The 24,636-nt window shown below is 54.4% G+C and overlaps 1 protein-coding gene across 2 annotated transcripts; it reads right to left on the reverse strand.

Annotated features, from left to right (window-relative positions):
• Window positions 1–74: 74 nt before the first annotated feature.
• Window positions 75–24,177, reverse strand: CTDSP2 (CTD small phosphatase 2). Of its 2 annotated transcripts, none has more exons than XM_042992640.1 (8): window positions 23,783–24,177; window positions 9,856–10,004; window positions 7,707–7,745; window positions 7,187–7,315; window positions 6,526–6,582; window positions 4,424–4,516; window positions 4,082–4,267; window positions 75–3,882 (listed from the first exon to the last, which is right to left on the reverse strand). In XM_042992640.1, the coding sequence occupies exons 1-8, from the start codon at window positions 23,844–23,846 to the stop codon at window positions 3,757–3,759; spliced, it is 843 nt and encodes a 280-aa protein (XP_042848574.1). In that variant the 5' UTR covers window positions 23,847–24,177; the 3' UTR covers window positions 75–3,756. The 2 variants fall into 2 exon arrangements, with proteins under 2 accessions (XP_042848574.1, XP_042848575.1); XM_042992641.1 differs by having other exon boundaries at window positions 7,187–7,288; window positions 23,783–24,174.
• Between the last annotated feature and the right edge of the window lie 459 nt (window positions 24,178–24,636).

The following is a 24,636-nucleotide window of genomic DNA, read 5'->3' on the forward strand; positions in this document are numbered from 1 at the left end:
AAGGCAAGACGAGTGTGCCTGCTAAGTGCCCAAATGAACAACAGCAAGGTCAAGAAGCAGCTCCCATTCCTGGATGGGTTTTTTAAAACCCGCTTTTATTAATTAATTGTAAGTAATACAAATATTCCAAAAATATAAACAGACACTTAATGGCGTCCTACATTTCAAGTTTTTGAATACAACAAATTTATCAAACCATGAATCTGTAAGCAAGGTAGTCAGAGTCCCATAGCCCAGTCACAGTGGGGAGCAGACGCCCTGCCCTCCAAATGGCATCTTGAGGGGGAAAGTGGCATGACCTGGAATGTGTCAAACTTGGGATACTATACGCAAAGCTCAAGGGGCCCAAAGAGGGTCTGCTCTGGGGCCGACCCCTACAGCGGGCACGGGACAGTGGGTCAGACCTCCGCCTTCCCTCCCCTGCTCGAATGCAAATATTTATTGGCATTTTAAAAAAGAAAAAGATAAAACGAACTCCATTTTACAAAAAATGACTGAGGAACAAGAGTGGTAACCGATTGAAGACCTGAAGGGGGAAATAGGCTTACCTTCCACAGACACTTGGCCTGGCTGGGAATGGGAGGGAGGACAGCCTTCCCTGGGGGCTGCCCTACTGAAGGAGGCCTCAGGAACAGGGTAGGGGGAGCAGATTTAAATGGGATCCATTTCCCAGGGAATGACTGCCTTTCTACACTTCCCATGCTTTTAGCACAAAGATGCTTCTGGGCCACTGTTTATAGAGGTGAGTTTATACATTTACAAAATGGTCAAAATCTTTGGGAGGCAAGGAGGAACTAAACGGAAGGTCCCAGGTTAACTGAAGGCAAATGTACTCAACCTCTCTATAGTAAGGGACCCCTGGGCCTACAGAGCGTCCCCTCTACAATGTGCAGAGTGACAACTCTTACCTTGACCGTTTCCAGACTGGTCCTGTGTCCAAAGCTCCCCCTATGAGAGGGACACGAACATCAGGCTTTTGATTTAGAAGCCCAATCAGAGAGACACAGTGTGTCCCTGAAGAGGCACCTTAAAGAACTGACCCTGGCAATTGGGCAGGTTCCTGGCATGGCTTGGACAGGGGCTGACCAGGCACAGCGGCCGACTGCCTCCTGAAGACAGTCTCGGACAGGAAGGGCTGCTGGGAAGCCCCAGAACACATCCTGGGCTGAACTGGCTCCCTCCCAATCCTGCCCTCCTCCAAAATGGAGTCTGGCCTGATTCCTCTAAGGAGCGAGTTTTGCAATCATCACTTGCCCCTAACACACTGTGGAACTGGAAACCAGACAGCAAAGGACTTCAGGTTGGCTCTGGTCCACACGGACGGACCCTGTTTAGGCTTATTTGGCTGAGCTGCTTCTCCGCAGACGGCAGGAGAAAGGGGACAGTGGGAATATGGTATTTCTGTTGAGGAACTGCAGGTGGGCGGGGCTTCACATAGAAGCAGCAGGGACACCCCTCACCAAGCTGACCGGGGGCTCTGGTCATGAGTCACACTCGGGGCATTTGGATAGGCCTGGTAGGAAAGGGGGAGGCACAGGCTCTTCCTTCACCTGGAGAAACATGGGAGACCCAAAGGAGGGCAGAGAGGGACCGAAGAACTGGATCAGCTTAGAGCCTCTTATTGCTTATTTAGTCAGAAAAGCTTGGCTGGGCCCAGATGGCAGATGTGGCCCAGGAGCTAACACTTAGGGTGGGGCTTGGGAGAGAGACCCCAAGGCATTAGGGTAGAGGCCGAGCCAGGGCCTTAGAATCAGAAGCTCCCATCTTCCTTCAGGAGGTACCCCTCCCTGGCTAGCACCGGAGCCCTCTTCCCCTGCTTGCAGGACCCCGGGGGCCCCGGAGAAGGATACTGACGGAAAGGGCCACATGAGCTTTGGGGACCTCTGTTCCACTTCTGTGACACCAAAGGGAAAGACCAGGCCCTTTGGCCTCGGGACGAGGAGGGGAGGTGGTAACAAACAATGCTGGAGAAAGACGCTCGTCAGCCCAGTGCCACTCAGGACACCAAGCTGCTGCCCTACCGCCTGCTTTGCTCAAAACTGGTCAATTCCTCAGGCCGGACCCAGTGTGGATCCAGTGTGGACACTGCAAAGGGTAACAGGGCTAAGAGTCCTGGGGGGGGGGGGGGGTGTGTCCTCACACCTGAAGCAACTCACAAAGGCTCTGTGACACCTGCCTCCAGGGAAAACAGAACTGGGGAGGGGAGAGGAACTCCCTCCTGCCCTAGAAGGAGAAGGGAGGGGAGGCCGTGATTAAGGCAGTGATGCTGAGGTGGGGCTCAGCTCCTGAGGGGAACCCCTTGTGCTCCCAATTCCAGCAGTACTTCCTTCCCCTTTTGTTTTCCATCCTCAGGAAACTTCCATTTTGTGGCTATTTTTTGTCTTTTAAAGCATTCACTACTGAGAAAGTCTGAAAGCTGGGGGGTGGGGGGGGGGAAGCAAAGTGTAGGTGTGTCAAGGGCTCACTCACACCTGTTATGAGAGGCGAGCGGCGCGTGCATTATGTTGGCAAATGAAATGACGACAACGCCCGTTCCCCTCAGCCCAGGGAAAGCAGGAGTGCCTCTGTGGCCCTGGAGGAAAAAAAGCAACAGCCAGAAGGGAGGAAGACAGGAGTAGACTGAGAGAGGCACAGGCCAGGCCCAGGGGAAGACACAATGGGAAAGAGCCCTGCCCAAGAAGTGGGAGGGGCCGGGCCGGGAGCGCCCTTCCCAGACTTTGGAACACAAGCCCTCGCACCAGCACCAGCAGAGAATCCCTGAAGCACAGACTTAGGGACGCAGTCCCATACTCAGCTGATCTACAAGCCAAGGGGACACACACATTCATGCTTGGGGGGGGGGGGTCTTCCTCCTCCCTGAACCCCCAGAGCCTCCCACATTCATCACAGGCCCAGGGCTGCAGCTCTGTCAGAAACAAAACAGGCCCAACACTCCATGTTTAGAAAGAATTTTAAAACAGAGTCGAAAGAACGGAAATCAGTTATCTGTCCTCTTCCAGGGCAGGGAGAAGACCTCCTTCCCCACAGGTTTAAGACTATGGCTGGGTGGTGAGGAAGGCAGGCCCGGAGCCCGAGCCTTGGGGAGACACAGAAAGGGCCCGTGCCAGGCACTTGGCTGGAGGCGAGCGCAGCCCTCGGACCACAGGACGTGATGGCCACTGGGGCTACCGGTTCTGGAAACAAGCTTTCATCTTTCCAGAAACATCTTTCTGTATGCAGAAAGCTGGCTGGAGAAAGGTTTCAGAAAGGTGTGTGCCTGGGACACCAGACGGCAGCCTTGGACTCCCTTTCTCCTTGGCACGAGCCTTACAACACTGAGGAAAGGCGCTGGGTTTGGCAGCAAAAGCCTTCAATCATCTTCATCCCTATCGAGCTCAGTGGCTCCCAGGGTGACCGGACAGGAGACAGACTAACTCCGGGAGTCTTCATCTTTCAGTTTCTCCCTCAACGTGAAACACTTATATCCCGGGGCCGCAGTTCAAGGGGAGACACACATATACACACAGACACACACAGACACAGACATACACACACTCACATCTGGGAGCCCAACTCAGGGAGCAGGCAGCTCTAGGTGCCGTCGGTCTGGGACGTGCCTGCTTGGCATCTATCCTGTCCTAAAGCTCTTTCCAACCACTTCTATTCCCAGGCCCCGTTTGGTGAGATGCTCCAGCTTCCGCTCTGTCAGGCTGGTCATAAAGGCACAGTGTAGGAAAGTCCCCTACTGGAATGGCCATTGCTCGGAAGCAGGGAAGGCTAAGGGGCCCGCAGCTGCCCGAGGCTGGTGTAGACATCCTCTGCTCCGCTCAATTCCTCAAAGATTGGGATTAGGTTCAGCAACTCAGTGTCTGCCATGTCATCAAACCAAGACTGCACGGGCACCTAGGGCAGGGAAGAGGCAGCGTAAATCTCCTGCCAGTTCCTCCCTCCCTTGCCCCAAAGCCCCAGGAAGCTGGCTGGGTACACCTGGGTGCCATGCTCCTCTGGAGAAGCCCGGGCTTCCGATGCCCACTCCCTCCCCCCTCTGCCCGGGACTGGGGCTCCCCAGTCCCTGCGGTGTGGCTGTGTCCGGACCACTCACTGCGTTTTCTGGGTGGAAGATGTAAGAAGCAGGAGAGTTGTCCAGAATGAGGGTTTTCCTCAGATCCCTTCCCAGGCGGCTGAGGTCCTTGACATAGCAGCCTTGGTGGAACACACAGGACTCCCGGAACAGGCGGGCCCGGAACACCCCGCACCTGTCCAGCAGGTCCGTCACTGGGTCGGCATACTAGAAGAGAAGGTGCTTTTGCTCAGATGCAGTCCTGGCTCCCCCCGCCCCCACCACCGTGGCTTCCCGTGGCCCAGCAAGGGGCTGTGGGACGCCCCCGCCCTGCGGCTGCCACAGCCGCTCTTGGCGCCTGACTTCCCTTCCGCCCTCAGGTACCTTGGCCAGGCTGGCAGTGAAGAGAACACATTCAAAGAGCTCCCCCATTCGTCTCAGGAACTCATCCACGTAAGGCCTCTTGAGCACATACACCTGAGGAAAAGCAGAGAGGCTTGTTGGAGGCAGCCCCGTGAGGGTGAAGCACTGCTCATCTGTCAACGTCACCACGTCCACAAAGACCGGCAGGTAGGTTCACACCATTCCTGGTCCGGCCCCTCCGCCTCAACCTCTGGGGCCACCTGGCTGGAAACCTTCTGCCCGCCCCCCCCCCCCCCACACACACACAAGGGCACTGTATCACCTCCTCACCAGGCTTCTGCGGGCTTAGCGGCCCAACCTTGACCCAGCTCAGGAAGAAATGCACGTGCCTCTGTCCCAGAAGCCATCTCTGTTTCGGGCGGCGAACCATCAGCTGCCTCCAGAAACAAGTAATCAAGAATAGGCCTCACAGACGGAAACAGCCTATCCTGGATTACTTGAATCCAGCCACAGCCTCAGTGGGAGCTTCCTGTCCTTGGCTCTGGCGGGACACTCTGTCCAGGTCACCATCACGCGAGCCTTGGTGGAAACCAAGGCTGAAATCACACGCCCTCACACAGCTTCTCTGAAATGCGCCAGGGAGAAGGGACTTCTCTCCGTCAGTGACCAGGTCAGATGCTCTGTGTCTTGCTCAAGCCCCACACCTGTCTGTGCTTGCTCCAGCCAGCCACCCTGAACGCTCATGCCCACCTTTCATCATCTCGCACGTTTCCGCCTGAAAGTCTCATGGGCCACATGTACCTCATCGCTCTGCATCTACCGCTTCCCTGCCTCCGGGATCTCCCTCTCCCCTAGCCTTGATGCTACCAGAACCATTCCTTCAATGCTCTTGTTATCCACGGCACTCCCTGCTCAACGAGCACGTGCCTGCCATGACTCTCCCTCCTTGGAGGTGGCCCGAACCGGCCACTGACTCACCACACCGCTGGTGGCTTTGCCACAGGAACCCTCGGCTCCGAGCAGCCACAACTAGGTTCCCCTGGATTTGCCGTTTCTTCAAACTTCAACAAGTCCCTCCCTCTTCCTGGCTGTTTATCAAGCCAGGCATCCCCCTGCCCCTCTTCTGCAGGTAGCCGCGCGCCAATTTTAATCTCAGCTGTTTTTCACGATTCATGCTGCTCCTTGTTAATCAGGAGTTCACAGTGCATATCTGCCCGTTTGCAAATATGCCTTCGTCTGGTCTCTGTGGGTTTTGTACATCTCCACACGTGCAAATGGACTGTAAAGGGTAGCTGGGCAGAGGCTGACCAGTCCAAGGGCAGAGGTGGTGTTAGGGATGAAAGCCTCTAAGGGACAGAGGACAGTGGTGACTTGTCAGGGAAGCCTCAATCCCCTCCTTCTCTACACATAAGTCTTCTATTTGACCAGGCCATGTGAGCAGGTATCAGGGCAACCCGGGCGTTGTTCCTGGTGCTTCCTGACGCTCAAGCAGGTCTTCTGGGCAAGCATTTGGAGTAAATGCTTTTTCGCTATCAACACCTCATGATCCTGGACTGAGTAAGCTATGCAGGGCCAGAGCCTAAGCTTACTTGGATTTAAGTGCTCTTTGAATAACATTTACTGGGGGAGAATCCAGTGTAGGGACCCAAGGGGAGGGGGAGTAGAAAAGCTTCACAGAGGGAAGTGGAGAAGCCAGGGCTGGGGAGGAAGAAATTCCTTAGCCAGGAGGAGTGGGTGGGCCCGGGGAGAACAGGAAACAGCTAGTACTGGCTTCCTTGCCTGTTAACAGGCAGAGACACCACCTCTTCAGGATCAGAGGAAGTATCATCGTTTAATAGCACTGGCCACATTGGCCAGGAGGTGGTATTCAGTAGATCACAGCTATTACTATTATTAAATGATACTTTAATTTTAAACAGCTTGGCTTCAAAGCAAAAAAAGACGACAGCTGGATGGAGATGAGAAGCTGATTTTTTTTTTTTAAGATCAGAAAGCCTGGAGTGTGAGAGGTTCCGATACAGAAAGGAGGCTGAAGTTGCAGGAGAGGGACCAGTGACAGAGCACACCAGAGGGGTGGGGGCCCTGAGGCCTCTAGGCTGGCTGTGGCCTGGCAGGCAGCTCACCTGGTGAGTGGTCCCCTCAATCTCGACAGGCACTATGAAATCGGCGTTGTTGATTGGCTGGAAAGCAGAAAAGTTAATGAGGTCAGCATGGTAGGAGGGAGACAAAAAGCCTCGGCCACACCCCCACACGCATGAGCACACGGTCCCTGCCACAGCACCACTGCGCTGTCCCCTGGGAGGGGCGGGGAGAAACAGGTCTCAGAGACTCCAGGAAGCTCCTCCCACCACCCTACTAAGAAGCACGCACAGTATCCCCTCCAGGTTTTCCTTACTGCCACCACCCCCAATTTTACCCGAGCTGACAGAATTTCAGGACCTTCTTGAGTTAACGAACATCCTGACAAAATGGAGGGGGGGCAAGGTCCAAGGCTGATTCAAACCCTCTTATGTAGGCCTGCCCTGTACAGAGCCCTGGTGGCTCTCTGGGCTGTGTGACAGACAAAGCCCGTTGGCAGTGACTGGGTGGAGCAGGGATTCCTATTCAACATTCTTCCGTGTGGCCCCTGAGTATGTGTGATGCCAGTGTGGCCAAAATGGCAGAGCCCCCATCCCTCACCCAGCTCCCCTGCCTCATCAACTTTATGCTGCCTCCGAGCACCTTCAGTTAGACGGGCAAGACAGCCCGAGATGGGCGTAGGGAGGACTCCAGATACAGAGTTACCTTAAAGGAGCTATGCACAAGGGTTTCATCCAAGTCGATGACCACGCAGATCCTTCCTTGATCTTCCTCTGTCACCTCTGGGAGCAGGCAGGTCCCTGGGATCTGAAACCAGAGCCAGGCTGCCGAGGTCTGCCACCAGGAAAGCACAAGTGTTCTCTTCAGCAGAACTCTGGGAAGAACCAGGCTCATCGAGAACACAGAAGACCCCCGAGTTCGACCCAGAAGAGGTGCCGTTTGAAGGCCAAGAAGTACACAAAGAGATGGAGTCAGCTCCTCGGCTCCAGCCTCCCACTGGACTATGGAATGATCTGGACACTGAGATGCAGGCCAGGGCGGCTGTGGGACGGATGTCAGCTGTCCCCCCCAAAAGCTAATGTCTTTGCAGAGTGGGCCCTCAGCAAATATCTGGGACAAATGGCTTCCCGGGGTGGGGCCAGCCAGGCACTGAGGAATAAGGGCGTCACCCAATGTGATCACAGGGTCTGGGGCTTTTGGGCATGTACCTGTCAGATTCCCATACCTGATAAAACTGGTACTGGAGACAGTGGAGCAGATCCGACTGTGGGAGGAAAGGAAGCAGTCAGTACCGACCGGCCAATGCCGTCCTACCTGAAGCCCACTGCTTCTGCCTCAGGCCTGGTGGGTAAAATTCTCCCCAAGTTCCCAGCCCCCTGGAACGTAGGGCATAACAAAAGTGACTTTTCTTTCCTTCCCTTTCCATTTATTCTGAGAGAACAAGCGTGTCACGAGTAGGGGGAGGGGCAGAGAGAGAATCTTAAGCAGACTCTGCGCCCAGCACACAGTCCTACCGGGGGCTCAGTCTCCCAATGGTGAGATCATGACCTGAGCCGAAATTAAGAGTCAGACGCTTGACCCACTGAGCCACCCAGGCGCACCTCTTTTTTTTTTTTAAAGTAAGCTCTACACCCAACGTGGGGCTTGAATTCATGACCCTGAGGTCAAGAGTCACATGCTCTGCCACTAAGTCAGTCAGGTGCCCCAAAAGTGACTTTTCTTAAGAGCTGCACAGGAAAGGGGAAAGGCCAGAGCTGCCTTTCAACATCAGGTCTGATGAAGGATGGAGAAGGCAGTGTCTCAGTTGGACAAACCGAGGGACGGGGAACTCAGTGGCTGATGCAGGGACACGGGAATCAGACACAGAACGAAAATCAGAACTCCTCACTGTAGTGGTTCAGCGTCTTTGTGAGTCCTGGAACCCAGGCTTCTCTTTGAGAACATGTGTTTTCTATACTCTCTTCTGGGGGTGACACACGGTGCGGGGAGGGCGCCAAGCCCCTAAGATACATCAAAGTATGCCAACGTGAGCCCACACTGTGGGTCCTGAAACGTGAGGGGGGGGGGTGGAGTACAGAAAGGTCAGAAAGGCTTCCCTGGCCTTTTGCTAATAATAGAGATGTTGTTATGACTGTAAAACGTGATACCTTGAGGCAACATTAAAATCCTAGCATTTAGAAAAAATTCACGTTGGCATTTTAGTGTATTTCCTTCAAGTCTATTTTAGCAGCCCTTCCCCCCATAATATGTAATTTCACATTCTGCTTTTAGACTTAATGTTGCGACTCAATACTTTTTCCGTGTTACTGTGAACTTTGTAAGAATCAATTGCTAAGTAATACTGTCACGTTGCACTTTATTTAAGTGCACTTCCGCCTACTGAGTAATGCACTGATGCATGTCTTCAGCCTGGTTTTTTTTTTTTTGTTTTTTTTTTTTAAATTTTTTTTTCAACATTTTTTATTTATTTTTGGGTCAGAGAGAGACAGAGCATGAACGGGGGAGGGACAGAGAGAGAGGGAGACACAGAATCGGAAACAGGCTCCAGGCTCCGAGCCATCAGCCCAGAGCCCGACGCGGGGCTCGAACTCACGGACCGCGAGATCGTGACCTGGCTGAAGTCGGACGCTTAACCGACTGCGCCACCCAGGCGCCCATTCAGCCTGGTTTTGAGAGAGGAATGGGACAGCTAGACCTTGGTTATGTCGGAAAGAAGTAACCAATGGCATTGGGGGCAGATGGGTTTTTGGTCAGGGCTGTGCCTACTCTTGAAATGCCAGACATACCTTCTGTTCACTGGGAGGCTCAAAGACACCCATGAATTTCCCAATGTCCCCCCAAGACAGGTGAGAGTGCTGGAGTGTGGCAGAATTTCAAGAAGTCAAGTAACTTGGAAGACAGCTTTGCATAGTAAACAACAACAACAAACACAGGTGTCACAGCCAGAGAGATGGGGGCTTGCACTCTGATACTACTTACTATTTATTAACCACTAACTCTTCGGGGGCTACACAGACCCTCTGGATCTCTGTTTCCAGGTGTGTAAGTGGGAAGAGCCTGTGACCCTCCCTGCCGGGCTGCCGGTTGCACCACATGAGACAGTGTATGCAAAGCGCCTTGTATGGTTCCTGGAACATGGGAGGATCTGGACCAGAGGGGCTCTCAGAGACCACAGGGGTATCTGCATGGCCCACATCGCAAATGGGAGCCAGTAGAAAGAAAATGGGCCACTCTAGGAAAGCCAGAGGAGGGGCCTCTGAGCCAGAGGTCTTTGAGACTTCAGGGAGGACTACCTTTGCCCACATGCCACGGCTGCAGGGGCCCCCACTAGCAGTCCCCTCCTTGCTGGCGTCCTGCCACCCTGATCTAGCTACCTTAGCAATGGTGTTGGCTTCCTCCTTGTATGCGGAGAGCTCAGTGGAGGAGCTGGACTGGCCAACATGCTGGGCGCGAAAACAGCAGAAAAAGGCCTTGAAGATGTTCCGTCCACGAGGTTTCTTAGGAGATGACTTGGAGACCAGGCCTAGGGCAGAGGGAACGATGAGGCATTAGCTACCGGGTGGCTCTGTCCACAGGTGGCCCCGTGCCCGTATCCCCTCCAGTCCGGAAGCCCCACCAGGGCACAAGCCACGTGCTGGGCAGATCACCAAATACAGTCAACACTGAAACACACACGCTTATTCTGACGGTTCTCTAAAGCAGAGGCAGGAATCCCCACTCTCTGGTTTAGGAAATGAGCTGCAGAGGATTCGGTCTTCACTCCCTGGTCGGGGAGGGGCACCAGGTATCGAGTCCAGGTGTCCTGCACTCTGGAAGCGGCACACTGAAGGAACCCTCAGGAGTAAAATTCACCAGCGCAAAAATCCTCCTCGACCAACCCCAGTTCGCAGAACTAGCCGTTCTACACGAGGGAGAAACCTAGGCCCCTGCAAGTCCGTGGAGCTGTGGTTCTGTTCAGGGTCAGCTTCCCTAGAAGCTGGGTCAGTGGTGGCAGGACTGAGGCCAGACTGGAAACAACAGGCTAGAAAACAGAGCAGCTGCAGCCCAAGGAAGAAGCTGTGCTCCTCCTTCAGTGCCCCAGCCACTGTCCCTGCTGCTCTCCCCTCAAAGGCACGAGGCCTGATCCGTAAGCACAGGCACGCTGACCCCTGGGAAACACAACTGGTGTCGCGTTCTAAGCTAACGGCCTTGCTTCTAGACCAGAGCTGCCCCGTCAGTCTTGCCTTTGTAACTCAGGCTTTGGATATACAAAGCCATGTTAACAGGACGCTCAGCAAGGCATCCCCAGAAAAGCCAAGCTGATACAAAAAGCTATGGGCATTACAGGATCAACCAGAAATGGACTTCAGGGTATCTTTCCAGTGCCTCTTGCTTTTACAGGAACTATTCTGGCAACTGTTCAGCAAGTGTAGGAAGACACGGTGGGTCCTGTGGCCAGGAGGTGGCGCCACATAACTGCTGCCAGACCGGTCCCCAGCCACAGGTCTCCACCTAGGCGGGAGGGGCTGAGGATTAAACCCAGCCCACTTCACCATAAAGCATGGGGCAAACTACAGTGCAGGAAACAAAATGAATCTGGAAACGCTTGTCTTTGTGGGGGGTTAAAAAGGCAAACAGAATGTGGCACCAAGGACAACCCTCCTCTGGCTGTTCCCTTTATGAAGGGAAGGGGGAGGCAAGCAGGTGGGGCCCACCCCAAACCAAGGTAGGGGTTAGTCGTCTGAGCACAGAGGCCCTTGCAGAGAGGCGGTGGGACAGCCATTTAATACCCAGTTGCGGCCGCCTGGAACCCTGCAGAGGAGAGAAAACCAAACTCTATTCCCCATGACCCAGGGTGAGGAAATGGCCGCTGAACAGCAGTCAGTCAAGTGGCAGCCAGCACTGCCCCGGCCAACCTACTCCCTCCGACTCAACAGAAGCAGAGGGCTTCCTGCAGGTGCAGGCTGGCATCTCTGTCCTTCAGAGCTCGCTCTCCCTCCCTGGGTGAGGCCAGACCCCCTGACACTGGTATGATCATTAGAAACCTTCCAGTAAGTGACCAGGCCTCCCTGGCAATTCGCCTACATACCCGGGGATCACTCTTGAGCTCTTGGCCCCAGTGGAAAAAGCAAGATTTCCAGGGACTGGGGATTCTGTGATAAAAGGAAGAAATTGCACTGGGGCCCCCTCACCACGCCCCCACCAAGGCCCCTGTATCAAAGAGACAAACCTCAGAGCAGAGCCCAGTACTAAAGAGCAGGATGCGTGGCTCCTTGGACTTTTTCCTACTCTTAATAATCTATGCAGGAATCAGAGGGCAAGGGCGGCTTCTCCACCTGCCTGTATGGCCCACATTCAATTCCGAGCCCGGGGACTCCAGCAGACGCTGACACAAAGCTCCAAGACCAAAGCTGAACCATCACTTTTCCTTTGGTTTATGGTTTCTTCACGCAGAACCACATTCAGAGGCTTAACCCGGGCACGGAGCCTTTCTTAAAAGGCCACACAGCCCGAGCCTTTCCTGAAGAGAGGCCGTCAAGAACGCAGTCAGCATCTTAGTGACAGACGATGTGAAGGCTGAGTAATCTTAAGAGGCAGGGGGGTGAAAGGGGCAGCTGGCTGGGGCCACAGAGAGGCCTGGTCGGTGCCCACTGTGGGAGGCCCAACAGGCAGAGGCGCTTGGGCCTTAGACGCAGAGCTTGGTGGGGTGGGGGGCAGGGCTCCTCAGCTTCATCTGGACTCAGCAGGGGATGAAGGTCTTCTCAAAAACACAATGTGACCAGGCAGCCCCTGGGCCTCAGGGACCACAAATGCCTTGACCTCGGGGGCAGGCGCCTGGAGCAGAGCACAGAGCTGTGGCGCCTGGGGAGGGTATCCCAGGCCAACAGCAGCAAGGTCAATACCCTGCATGCCCCTCTGTTGGGGCCCTACCTCCCTCAATCCTTCTCCAGGCTGTCTGTCCTCCTTATATTTACCAACACTGCCTCTGAGAATCTATCTGGGCCTCTTTAGCCTCCCCTCAACATGGCTGCCTCCTGACGGGGCCTGTAATGGCCTTGGCCGAGAGCATTCACCAGCCTCTGGAGCTCAGCACAGCAGGTACTCAGTAACTGTAACTGGCTCAGTGAACGACTGCGGGAACTCCAGGGCCCTGGGTGTCACTACTACGGAGCCCGGCCCCGTGGAAGCCTTCGCTGGTTTGCAACAACCCGGAAGACTTAGAAACAGAAAAGCATTCTCTATGTGAGGACAGTGAGGCAGGCACTGGAGGAGCGGAGCACCTGAGGCAATCCCGTTCGTCGTTCCGTGCCTTAGTCATGTTTACCACGAACTGATGACGTGCCAGCCCTTTCTTAGGACACTTGACACCATTACTTCATTTAATCCTCACTACAAACCCATTTGTAGGCACTAATGCCCCGTTTTACAGAAGCAAGACTGAAGCAGAGAGGTTAAGCAACTACTCCAGGTTACACAGGTAGTATGAGAGCAGAGCCATTGAACCTAGATCTGCTAACCCAGTGCCAGAGCTCTTACCCACTACCCCACAGGGCCCCTGACAGGGGGCATCGTGTACATTTATTCATATGACAGCAGGGATGCTTGTTTGTTCTACTCCTCTCTAGGCTAGGATGGTAAAGGATTAGTTTGGGGCCCACGCCCCTCTTTCACTATCCTCTTGGGCAGGCCATGAAAGGTGCAAGGCTCTGGGATTCCACCCCAGGGCTCGCTTCACCCCCATCCCAGTCCTGCACCTGCGCTGACAGATACCTCTGGGAAATCAAGAGGACAATGGCAGAGGGAGAAGGGTAAGGGCTGGAGACAGGGCCTCTGGACTGAGACCTGCTTTGTTCAGTGGGTTTAAGGGTAAGGGGGAACACTCATCAGAGTGGGATCTGAAACTTGTGTCAAAGAGTCTTTCAGAAGCTCCTTTCAGCCGGCACTCAGTATTATGCCCCTGACGGCCAGGGGCCCCTAAACCCCTTTCCGGGGCCGGGAAGATGGGGCACGAGAGGACTTCCAGGTCCCTGGGGATTTCATTGCACACGGTCTCCCAAACAGGGAGGGCAGGACTCCAGGGGGTGCCATGGAGCCCCATAACTAGCTGCTATCCCTCATTCATTCCTCCTGCTACCTGCTTTGTGGACACCCAGCCTTCCTCTCCTGCCCGGCCACCGACCCGCATCTGCTCTCCCTGCTCTAAACATCTGGTGCGGGCCTGAGCGTCGGAGAGGACCAGCACAGACCTAATGAGAGGACCTCTGGCTTAAGAAGAAAGCGAGCAGGTGGCTGGGAACAGGGAAGCCAAGCCACTCCTCCAGTTCACTGGTGCAAGGCTTCCTGCCAAGGCAGGGTGTGAAGAGAAGGTGGGGTATGGCAGGGACCCCCGCTCCGAGTATCGCCTGGGCTGGAGGCCAGACCCTGCCAGTTACTGACTCTGACGTACAGTCTCTTTGACCCTCAGTTTCCTCATCCACTACCTGGGATAACACCGAGACCTCCCTCCTGAGTGAAGGGAGAAACAAAACCTGCCCTTCGCACGGCAACGTGCCGCGCAAACTCTACAACTCAATGCTGTGCTCGTTTTAATCATCTAAAGGGAGATGACCACTAGTGAGCAACACTGTGACCTCACTGCGGGAGACCGACAACAGGGGACCAGGGGCCCTCCCGCTCCCAGCATGTGGCTGAAGCTCCAGAGGAGATTTGTGAGCGAGGTGCCAAAGGACTCTGATCGTGAGCAGGTTTCACGAAGTCTAAACAGCCCCTACCTTCTTCCAAATCCACTACAAAAGTTGTTTCCCAGCTTGCAAACACCCTGGCTAATATTCTACAAATAACAGGAAAGCAGGTGAGGCTGCTCCACTTGAAATAAACAGTGCCCTCTCTCCGTCTGTCTACCACCGCTGCCCCCAAGAAGCACCAGATGGGGACACTATTTGCCTCTGCCTCTTAAGAAGCTTGTGCATGTACAGGTCTGTGCGCACACACACGCGCACACACACACATACAGATGAAGATTGGCTTTGCCAGGACAACACTATTTATAACCCTCTTCTGAAGGTCAGGTTCAGATATCACCGTTGCCAACAACACAGCTTCGTGTCCCAGCAAAGGAACTCCTCACACATCCGCCTAGGAGTCGGCAGAAGGCAAGCTCTCAGGCAATCGGGTTTTAACAAGCCCATTCACGTAGAAGGATGCTTTCTTGGTTCCCTCAGAAGTACTTCCTTCCCCACCATTTCCCATCCCCCCATAAGCAAAGGATTTAGTCTGGCTATCACTATAAAATGGCCTCTCTGAGGGGCCTCCCTCCCCTTAGCTATTGGAGGAAGGAGAGTATTTGGAGCATTTCCGGCCCTTCTTGGCCAGCTGCCTGGGCCCTGCAGCCAAGACACGTCTGATTGGGGCTCCCCATGGAGAGGAGTCCTCCCAGGTCCACAGCAAGGGGCTCCTGGGCCTTGGCTGGGGATAGGCCCTGAAGTGCCAGGTGGACGGAAGGGCTCCTTGGACCAGCAGGTGAGTCGGCAGGGGAACAAGAGGCTGAGAGATGCCTAGACATCCCCCACACAGAAAAGACTGGAAACAATGGGGAGGGTATACCAGTTTTCACAATGTCAATTGCTGACACTGTTTTCTGCAGGTGACAAGGCAGGCAGGGTTTCACGCAGTTCAGCACCAGCTCCCGAAGTTCCAAAGAGCATCTGTGACTGTGACGGCACAGATTTTTAAAAGTTGTTTTAGGGGTGCCTGGGTGGCTCAGTCAGTTAAGTGTCCGACTTCAGCTCAGGTCGTGATCTCGCGGTCCGTGGGTTCAAGCCCCGCGTCGGGCTCTGTGCTGACAGCTCAGAGCCTGGAGCCTGTTTGATTCTGTGTCTCCCTCTCTCTGACCCTCCCCCGTTCATGCTCTGTCTCTCTCTGTCTCAAAAATAAATAAAGGCTAAAAAAAAAAAAAAAAAAAAAGTAGTTTTAGCCAGGCTCTTTAGCTCACACCAGCATGTTCTATGCTGGTGCCCTCCCTGCCCTCCCGTATCCAGGCTGATTTATTCATGTGGTGTCTCTGTTAGTCCCCTTCTCTGAGCGGGACAGCTCCTTGTATCTCCGTTTCTTCTAAGAAAGAAGAGCTTTTTTCAGTCCCAGGTCTTTAATGCCACCTGTAGGGTGGGGGTCACAGGTCACTAGCTATTCACCTCCTGCCCTTCCCCCTGCCTTTTACCCCCAACAATCTGGTCACCGATCTCAACACAGGGCCTCAATTTTAGGGACCTCCCTCAAGAAAGACTGTCTTAGGAGCAGAGGATTCCTGGTAACTTCTCAAACATGATCAAGATACTCTACCAAGCAACCTTTATACAAGTCATGGCCAAGACACCCACCTAGGCAGCTCTAACATACTTTAAAACCACACTGGGGTGGGGCTGGGGTTCCCAGAAGCAGCAGCAGGTCCTGGACTAGGGCCGAAGAAGCCGTTTCCTCACATAGGTGTCAGCGGAAGGCTCAGCCTCCAGCCGCACACCAGAGGGCTCTCAGTGGACAAGCGAGCGATGGCCCACAGTGGTAGCTGAGACAGACAAGAGATACCATCCAGGAGAACCCAGAGAGCTGGATTCTGCCCCTGCCTCTGCCGGAGGCCTCGCCCCACGCACGCCAACTAGGGCAGAGATGTCATCGTGGGGGCCTGGAAACCACCCTTGCCCACCTTGAGCCTCTCTCTCCCCGTGGAGGTGCTGAGCAGGCCCCTGCGGGAGGCTGGGAAGCTAAGAGAAATCTGCCCAGCAGGACAGAAACACCTTGGTGGCTGTTTCAGCCCTGGTCTTGGCTCTCTGGCCGACTCCTGGAATGCTGGATTTGGTGGAAGGCCCCGAAGAACCCGGTGCCTCTTCCCCCCCAGCTCCGTAAGCCCGCCTTCCGTGACATACGCATGAGCGAGCTGAAGAGCAGTGAAGGCACAGGATAAAACGAGGGACCCTCAACCACCTTTCCTCCGACGGGTGAAAAAGACAGTGGTTACCCAAAGGGCCACGGACTTGGGTTTACATCCTGGCTCTACGACATATAAGGTATGTGGCCTTGGGCCTCAGTCTCTTCATCTGTAGATGGGAACTAACTACCTATTCCACCGAGCTGTGAGAATTGTAAGGAGCCTGGGGTGTGGCCTGGCTCTAGTGTCAGCTGCTAGTCGTTCAGGGTAAGGCACTTTCATATCCTAATCTCGATCTCAAAATGTTCCCACTGACACAGACCATAGAGATTTCTTCTCATCCCAGAGGTCACACAGAGGTAGTGACAGGGCCAAGCCTGGGAAGTGGCCTTCTCGGGGACTCCACAAAAACCAATCAGTCTCTCTGTCTCTCTCACACACACACACACTCACTCACTGAGGTTGACCAACCAGTTCCTTCCTTCCTCTAGTCGCTTGGCCTCTGCAGAAAGACTGGAAGGAGTCTGCCAGGGAAGGACTGCCAGGGAGTCTGTCCGCCTCCAGGGAAACTCACCTGCTCCTACCACACCCCTTGGCTTCACCTGGGATCAGCCAACCGGTATAGGTGTGTCCAACTGAGAAAGCACTGAGCTAGAAGTCAAGAAACCCCGCCCCACTTCGCTTCTCAACCAGCTTTGTGGTCTTGCCTGAGGCGCAACCTCTCTGGCTCAGTTTCCTCCCAGGTCAATGGGAAAAGGTCGACACTACAGGGTCCCTTACAAGGTGGCTTCAGATTACCTGAAGCTTGTGCTTTTAGAAAGTGAAATGCACAATGCAAATAAATGAGAGGCAGTGCGGGTCATGGTTAAGGCTTGACTCTGGAGTCAGGGTCCTGGCTGACACTCACTAGCCGTGTGTCCTTGGACAAGGTGCTTCAGCTCTCAGCGGAGTTTTCCTCATCTGTGAAGTAGAGATAATTCCCATCTCTCATCTCCCAAGTCATTGTGAGGATTAAGTGAGATGCTAGATATAAAAAACCAGGAACAGTGTCTGGTCCATGGTAAGTGCTCTATAAATCTCATCTGGGATCATTACTCTGTCCGTTCACACTCAGAAAACTTTAGGATTCCCCTTTACGAGCCACCAGATCTTTAACAAACAGCAAAACTGGATCCCTCCAGGGGACTCTTCCTGCTCAGGGCTAAGCAGGCAGTTGGGGCCATTGCTGTGTTTACCTGGCTCTTCTCCAGGGACACTTGTCAGAATCATAGGGAGCATTTGGAACACACACATGCCTGGCCCACCTGCTCATGCTCTGATTCGGCAGGACCCAGGTGGGGTCTATATTTTTAGTAAGTGTCACAGGAGATCCTGATGTGTGTCCCTGGCTGAGGGACAATACCTAAAGGTTGCCAGTGGTCCTTGACTAACCCTTCCAGGACTGGAGGATGATTCAGCCAGCGGCCCCTTGGTCCCTCTTCCCACCATGTCTCACTGGCTCAGTGTCTCCGCTATCTCAGAGGACTTGTACCAGTGGGGTCTGGTTTTCCTCTCTAGGAGTACTTGCTCTATCATGGAGTCAAAAAGCCTGCTATCTCTTTTTGCAGACCCCTGTTCCTGTGAAGGAGGGGCCCCAACCCCATTCTGCTATGGAAACAGAGGAGCTGGGACTCACCACACTGGGAAGGCGCTCCCACAGCCTGTGTTGTGCCATTTGAGCCTTCCCATGAATCTGCCTGGCTCTCACTGGGAATGGGGCTACACTTGTTCCCCGAGAACGGTGCAGGTGGGGAAGAGCAAATTCTACAGGATGCAAAAGCTATTCGTTCCTCAAGAAACGAGAGTAGCTATAAAGACAGAGTATGAGCAAAGTCTCAATTTTAGGGGGCAAAAGAAGGACTAGGGGCACCTGGAAAGGGAAGGCAACTGTCAGGAGATGTACTCAGAGATCAGGTTCAGGGCTGACCCCTAGAAGAGGTGACCAATAAAACAGGACATACACACCTACTGCCTAGAGGGAGGCTGGGTGCTCCCTGGAGTACTCATTCTGTAATAACAGACCTGATGCAGGCACACAGACCTGAAAGGCCTGGGCCCTTTGCTGGACAAAGAAACTCTGTTCTAGTTGGTTTCTGGTCCAGAGAGGCTTCTAGTTCTAAGTCAATGTCTCCACTTTGATTTCTACTGGTTCCTTCATAAGGGTTGCACATTAATAAGCTCATCTATAGTTCCCAGTTGGGAACTATGCCTCCATTTCAGAAGAGGGAGGGAATTATGTCAGGGCCACACCCAATCCCATGACCCCAAGACAAGCGAGTTAATTCTGTGCTTTGCGAGCAGGCTGGCCTGAGATAGGATGAAAAGCAATTTAAGGCTGCTTTTTGTGCTTTCTCAATGCTGTACCCCCAAACCACAGCAGCAAAGACACAGCTTAAGAGCATCTATTTCTTTCCAAAATCCCAGTTTTTATTTCTCTCCCTGTTATTAGAATTCCCTAAAAGAAATGTGAATCTCACTGCGTCCATTAACCTTCCTACAACGCAGCACAGAGTTGTCCTAAGTGTTCATTATATCCATTTCTGAGAGGCTGAGCAACTGCTCAGAAGGCTTGGACTTCAGAAACTCTTCACAGGAGGGGCATGGCTCCCTGGCCTCCCATCCCCAGATGCCCAGACGCCAGGCAGAGCGGCAGATGCCCTAAGGCACACGCTACTCGCATTAGTGCAGATAAAATCCCATTCCAAGTCACACAGGCACAAAGAAGGGGTCTATGCAGCAAGGCTGTTTGCAAGCCTCAGAGGTTGATCCTTCCAGAAGGCCCAAGCCCCCACATCAGTGTCCCCTCTGACCCCCAGCCACCTGTCTTTAACAATAAAACTCACATGACCCTGTGCTGTTTGCACTCTGTCCTTGGGGGAATGGAGGAGGAATGAGTAGTGGTCTGGCTGTGTAAAAAAAAAGGACATTAATGTTTATCAATCATCTCCTAAGTACTAGGCATTACAGAAGTATAAATATCAATATTCCTATTTCACAGATAAGTCACTCAGAACACTAAAGTGATTTGTTAAGTCTCACTGTGAATAAGAAAAGCAGGGATGTGCACCCAGGCCTGAAGCAAGGAACTCTGCTTCTGGAACAATTCTTTTTTTTTTTTTTTTAATTAAAAAAAAAAAATGTTTGTTTATTCTTGACATAGAGAGTGTGAGAGAGCAGGGGAGGGGCAGACAGAGAGGGAGACACAGAATCTGAAGCAGGCTCCAGGCTCTGAGCTGTCAGCACAGAGCCCAACGCAGGGCTCAAACCCACTAACTGTGAGATCATGACCTGAGCTGAAGTTGGACGCTTAGCCAACTGAGCCACCCAGGCGCCCCAACAATTCTTTGAAGTAACAATGAACACCTTGCTGCCCCTGCCCTCCACCCCTTCCCATTTCACCCAACACAACAAGCAAACTTCCCAAGATGGGAATAAAAGACACTATTCCTAAATGACCCAAAAGTTAGCAGGAAGAAAGCTGACGAGGAAGAGGCAGGGATATACATTTGCATATAGATATGTATACTTTTGCATATTGTCTGTCTTTCCTTTTCCTTTCTTATAAATACTGCTATTATTTAATTCTCCACCGAGGGGCTGGGAGCATCAATCCACCTTGGCTAGAAACGTTACTTCTACAGTATTCACCATCTTGACAAAGCCCACGATCATAAAAGATGTGGCCATTCCCACACAGGACGAAACAGCATCTCCACTGCCAGTTTCGGTAAGACCCCTATAGCGGAGAAGGGAGGAGACAGAAACACCACCACCCGTGCCATCTCTGAAGGGTGTTTCACAGCAATTCCGAAGTCCTTCTCCACAGAGAGCTATGCCAGTCAAAAGCAGCAGCAGAATGGCAAACTCCCAGCCTCAGGATGTTAAAAATTTACAAACTTGGTTGCGGAGTTAGCAGCACTCTCCTGGGCTATTCCAGAGGGAGCAAACACAGTCTTTAAGTCACCACACAGGCCCCTATCCCACTCCAAGATGGAGGAAAAACTCCAAAGGGAGCCTCAGAGCCTCAAAGAGGCCAAGACTGAGAGTGGATGGGGACACATGCATCCCGGACCCACAAAGAGCAAACTGAGGAAGAAAGCCCCAACGACATTTGTTCGGAGCTTTTCAAGTGAAGGGCCTGCCTCCGACATGAGAAGTGTTTGAGCTTTTTCATGAGAGAATAGGGCAGAATTTCCTCCTTATGGGGAGAAAGCAAGAGCTAGAAAAATGTGCCACCGTCCTGATTCTGGGGGATGGTCAGCTACCAGAACCTGTGCAGTTTCTCATGTGAGAAGACAATCCCCACACTCTCCCTGAGAGGAAGGGTCATTAGGTCTCATGGAAAACAAAAAAGGACCTGATTCCTCCCTGCCCCCCCCCCCAACTGTGGGTCACTTTGAGCCCTGGAAGAGGCTGCCTCCACTCCCTCCTCTTACACGGAGAGGTGACAAGTTTGGTCCTGTTTCCTGGGCTTTTCCCCCATCTAACTCTAAAGCCCCATGGCACAACCTCCCAGCAGCAGGGCCTGCACTCTCGTATGGGGCTGTAATAAATGGCTGTTCTCTGGCCAAACTGGTATTAACTTTTCCTTTTTCCTTTTGATGTTACACACAACCCTGTCCTTGCTGTACCAGGAAGCCATTTCACCCATCTGGCTGGGAAGATGATCCAATTTTGGTCCTTTTATCATCAATGCTTTCAGTAACTTTTTTCTACTTCCCTTGCTGTAATTACTTTTGAATCATCAACACACCCAGCCAGCCCTAAAGCACCAAGAACAGAATGCTAAAAAGGAAAAACACACACACACACACACAAACCTAAAATCCTGTAATGGCAAACAACCTCACTAAAAAGCCACCCAAGCTGAGAGCAATTTAGTTTTCTCCTAGAAATTTACTTATTGATAAACTGCATTACACCCCCTCCCCTTTTTTTCAAAGGAGGCAGGAGGGCACAGAGATGGGATGCTGGCAGAAAAGGGGCAAGGAACTCATAAAGGAGAAAATTAAAACATCTTCTCCCCACCCCCACTTAAAAAAAAAGGGATGCAGGATTTGTAAATAAGGAGAGACTCAGAAAGTTGGCTTGCTGGTTGCTGGGTGCCCAGGCAGCCCAGGAAAATAGTATGTCTTCTCTGGAATGCAGTCCAATTACATGGAGAAAGACCCATGGTTGCTGGCTTGGGAATTCAGATTCCTCCAGGGATAAGTCTGAAGGACAAACCACACACAAAAAGGAAAACAAAAAACGTAACTCCAAGAAAATCCAACCAACATCAGCAACCCAACACTGTACAGAAGCCAGCTGCTCCGCTTCCTGCTGTCATCTATTCTGTTCCCCAACACAGGCCCTTGTGGCTGAAACGGCCAGCTGATATGTAAGATGCCCCTTCAGCAGTCCTGCTCTGTCTCACTCCTGGTGTGATTCCCTCACCAGGAAGGCACCCTCCAGAGCCTCTGCAAGAGGAGGACCAGAGCAGGGAAGCACAGGGTGGTTCTTCCCAAGTGTCATTAACACAGACCCCTATGGAATCCTTCCACACCTAAACTCTTCACTTATGGCTACCTCCTGGGATGAGACTGGGACCAGACAGGAGTCAAGTTCTCAACCCAGAAAGCATCCACTCTTCAGGCCTCAGCACAGCTGGGCGGCCAGCAGAGGTGAAGTTGCCCCTGGGGTCACACAGCCTAGTTAGTGATGCAGCCAGGAGAGCAGGGCAGAGGGAGGCAGGGGTTTTTCTGGGGTTGGGATCTGAACAGGCAAAGCTCTCCCCCTCCCCAGGACAAGCTTAATTTAAAGAAGGCCAGAAATTCAGGAAGCACACAGTGCCCCCTCCCCAATCCCTTCCACTCCAGGAAATAGGGAAAGGCTGACACTAGCAGCCCTTGCCCCTAGGCAAGTTAGGGGAGCTCCTTGGGACTGTGAACCCCAGGAATAAGTGACCTGCTGACTAATGTTTCCAAATAGGGGGGATGTGGGCGACACCGAGGCACCACAGCTGGCCACCCACCAGGGTCTAGGCCTCGATATGTTCAATTGCAGTACTGGCCCTGCACGTCCTGTTCTGGGGGGGTCGGAGGAAGGGCAGGAACGCTTCAGATTTGGTACCAAGAGCGTGCTTTCCCCAGTCTCAGGGCCAGGTGGCCTCAGTCCGGGAAGTTCTCCAGAAAAAAACAAAAACAAAACAAAAAAAAAACCCACAAAAAAAACAAACACCCCAAAAAACCGACGCTAGTCCTTACTCCCGGCAGAAATTCTGTCCACTATTTTAGACACATTCCTCAAGGCTCCAGGAGGAACGTGGGGGAGGGGAAAAAGAGTTTCGGGGCTTCCAGTGACCGAACTAAGAGATTCCACCCTCGGGCCCGACCTTTCCCCGCCCTCGGGAGAGGCCGAGGCCTTACCCCGCTCCGATCTCCAAGACCACCCCAGAGAGGGCCCGCGACCCCCTCGCGTCTGCACCTGACCCTCAGGAAGGCGGGGGCCGCGAGCTGCTGCCCACGGAGAACTCGCACTTTTTCGCTGCGCGATTCAGAAACACGCCGGTCTGATGCCATCCGGCGAATTATGTAACCAGGGACACCGCTCCCGGGCTAAACAAACGCGGCTCTGTGTGTGCAGCGGCGGCCCCGGGGAAGCGCACCGGGGCAGGGAGGGGCTCTGGCTGGGCCTCGGGGTCGGGCTCGTAGGCTCAGCAAACGCGGCAGGAGGCAGCCCAGCCGGAGCGCCGCGCCGCCGAGGTCCCGGGCCCAGCGCAGGGCCGCGGGCGGGCCAGTAGGTCCCGCAGGCTCGGCCCCTCCCCCACCGCGGCCGCCCCCGCCCCCAGGCGGTGAACTTGGTCCCAAGTCCCGCAGGACGCCGTCACCGCCCGCGGCCACCGCGACCTCGGGCTTAGGGAGCCGCTGGGAAGTGCTGGACTCCAGTTCCGGCTCCATTCCAGCTCGGGACCCCTCCGTCCCCCTTCCCACCCCTCTCCCCGCCGTTCTGGGGCGGCTGCGCGCCGTCGTGCGGGAAAGTGACGACCCCACCTCCCAACTCAGGAGGGGACGGACGCGGGTGACTCGCGCTTCGAGCGCTACTCCTCAGTCTCTCTATACGGGGGGAGGGGGTGCAGGACGGGGTGACAGCTGCGCGGATGACGCCCCTCCCCCTCGGGCGCCGGGAGCCCGGGCCCCGCACCGCCCCCATGGGGGTCTGAGTGCGGACAGAGACGCGGGGGCGGATGGACTGGGGAGTCTGGTCGGAATCTAAGGCTCTGATCCCCGGGAGGTCAGGGGCCGGGACTCGGGTTCGGGGCTTGTGCTAGCCCCCCACCCGCCCGGGGGCGACGCAAAGTTTTGGGAAGTTGCTGCCCCTACCTTGCTTGGTGAGCACCAGGGCGTCTTCCCTCCGCGCCTGGGTGATGATGGAGCCGTGTTCCATCTAACAATCCCGCGGGCCCGGGCTGGCTGGGCGGGAGGACCGGCGGGCGCGCAGGCTGGGCTGGGCTGGGGGGCCTGGGCGGGGGCCCGCTCTGGCTCCGGCTCCCGAGACTCGGACTCCCACAGCTGTTCACATCCCTGCTCTCGTTCCCTCCCTGGGCCGGGAAGGGAGGCGGCCTGTACGGAGGGCGGGCGGCCCGGGCAGCGGCTCCCCGGTTGCCCCCGGCCCCGATCCCCCGGCAGCAGCTCCGGGCTCCTCAGTTTGGGTCCAACATGGAGAATCCGGAGCGAAAACAAGAGGAGGAAATGGGACACGGGGCGGTTTCCAGGCTCCCCCCTCCCCTCCGTACTCCGGATAAACAACCCGCGGCTGCAGCGCCCACCCCCGCGCGCCTCCTGGCTCCGGACCCGGCCTCTCCACGGCCGGCCAGTGCCTGCCGCTTCGGAGCACAGTCCTAGGCCCCAGGACCCTTCACCTGTGAGCTGCTGGGGCTGCGGAACATCCGGAGCTTTGCTATTTTATCACGGAAAAAGCGAATCCCCGAGGGGGGTGGGGTGGCGGGCGGGCAGGCTGGCGGGGGAGACTTGAAACCGCTCCGGCGCTCCAATTGGCCCTCCTGGAGAAAAGGGGCGTGGCCCCTCCTTACTATGCGGTGCGAGGACCCAACAACATTCCAGTCGTTGCGGCCACGCCCCCGGGCCACTCCCCCCCTCGCCCCGCTGCGGCCTCCCAGTCTCCTCGGCCACACCCCCTTCCCAACTACTTAAAAGGACACTCTAAAGCTCACGTT

The sequence above is a fragment of the Panthera tigris genome, chromosome B4 (assembly GCF_018350195.1).
Source record: "Panthera tigris isolate Pti1 chromosome B4, P.tigris_Pti1_mat1.1, whole genome shotgun sequence".
Taxonomy (NCBI): domain Eukaryota; kingdom Metazoa; phylum Chordata; class Mammalia; order Carnivora; family Felidae; genus Panthera; species Panthera tigris.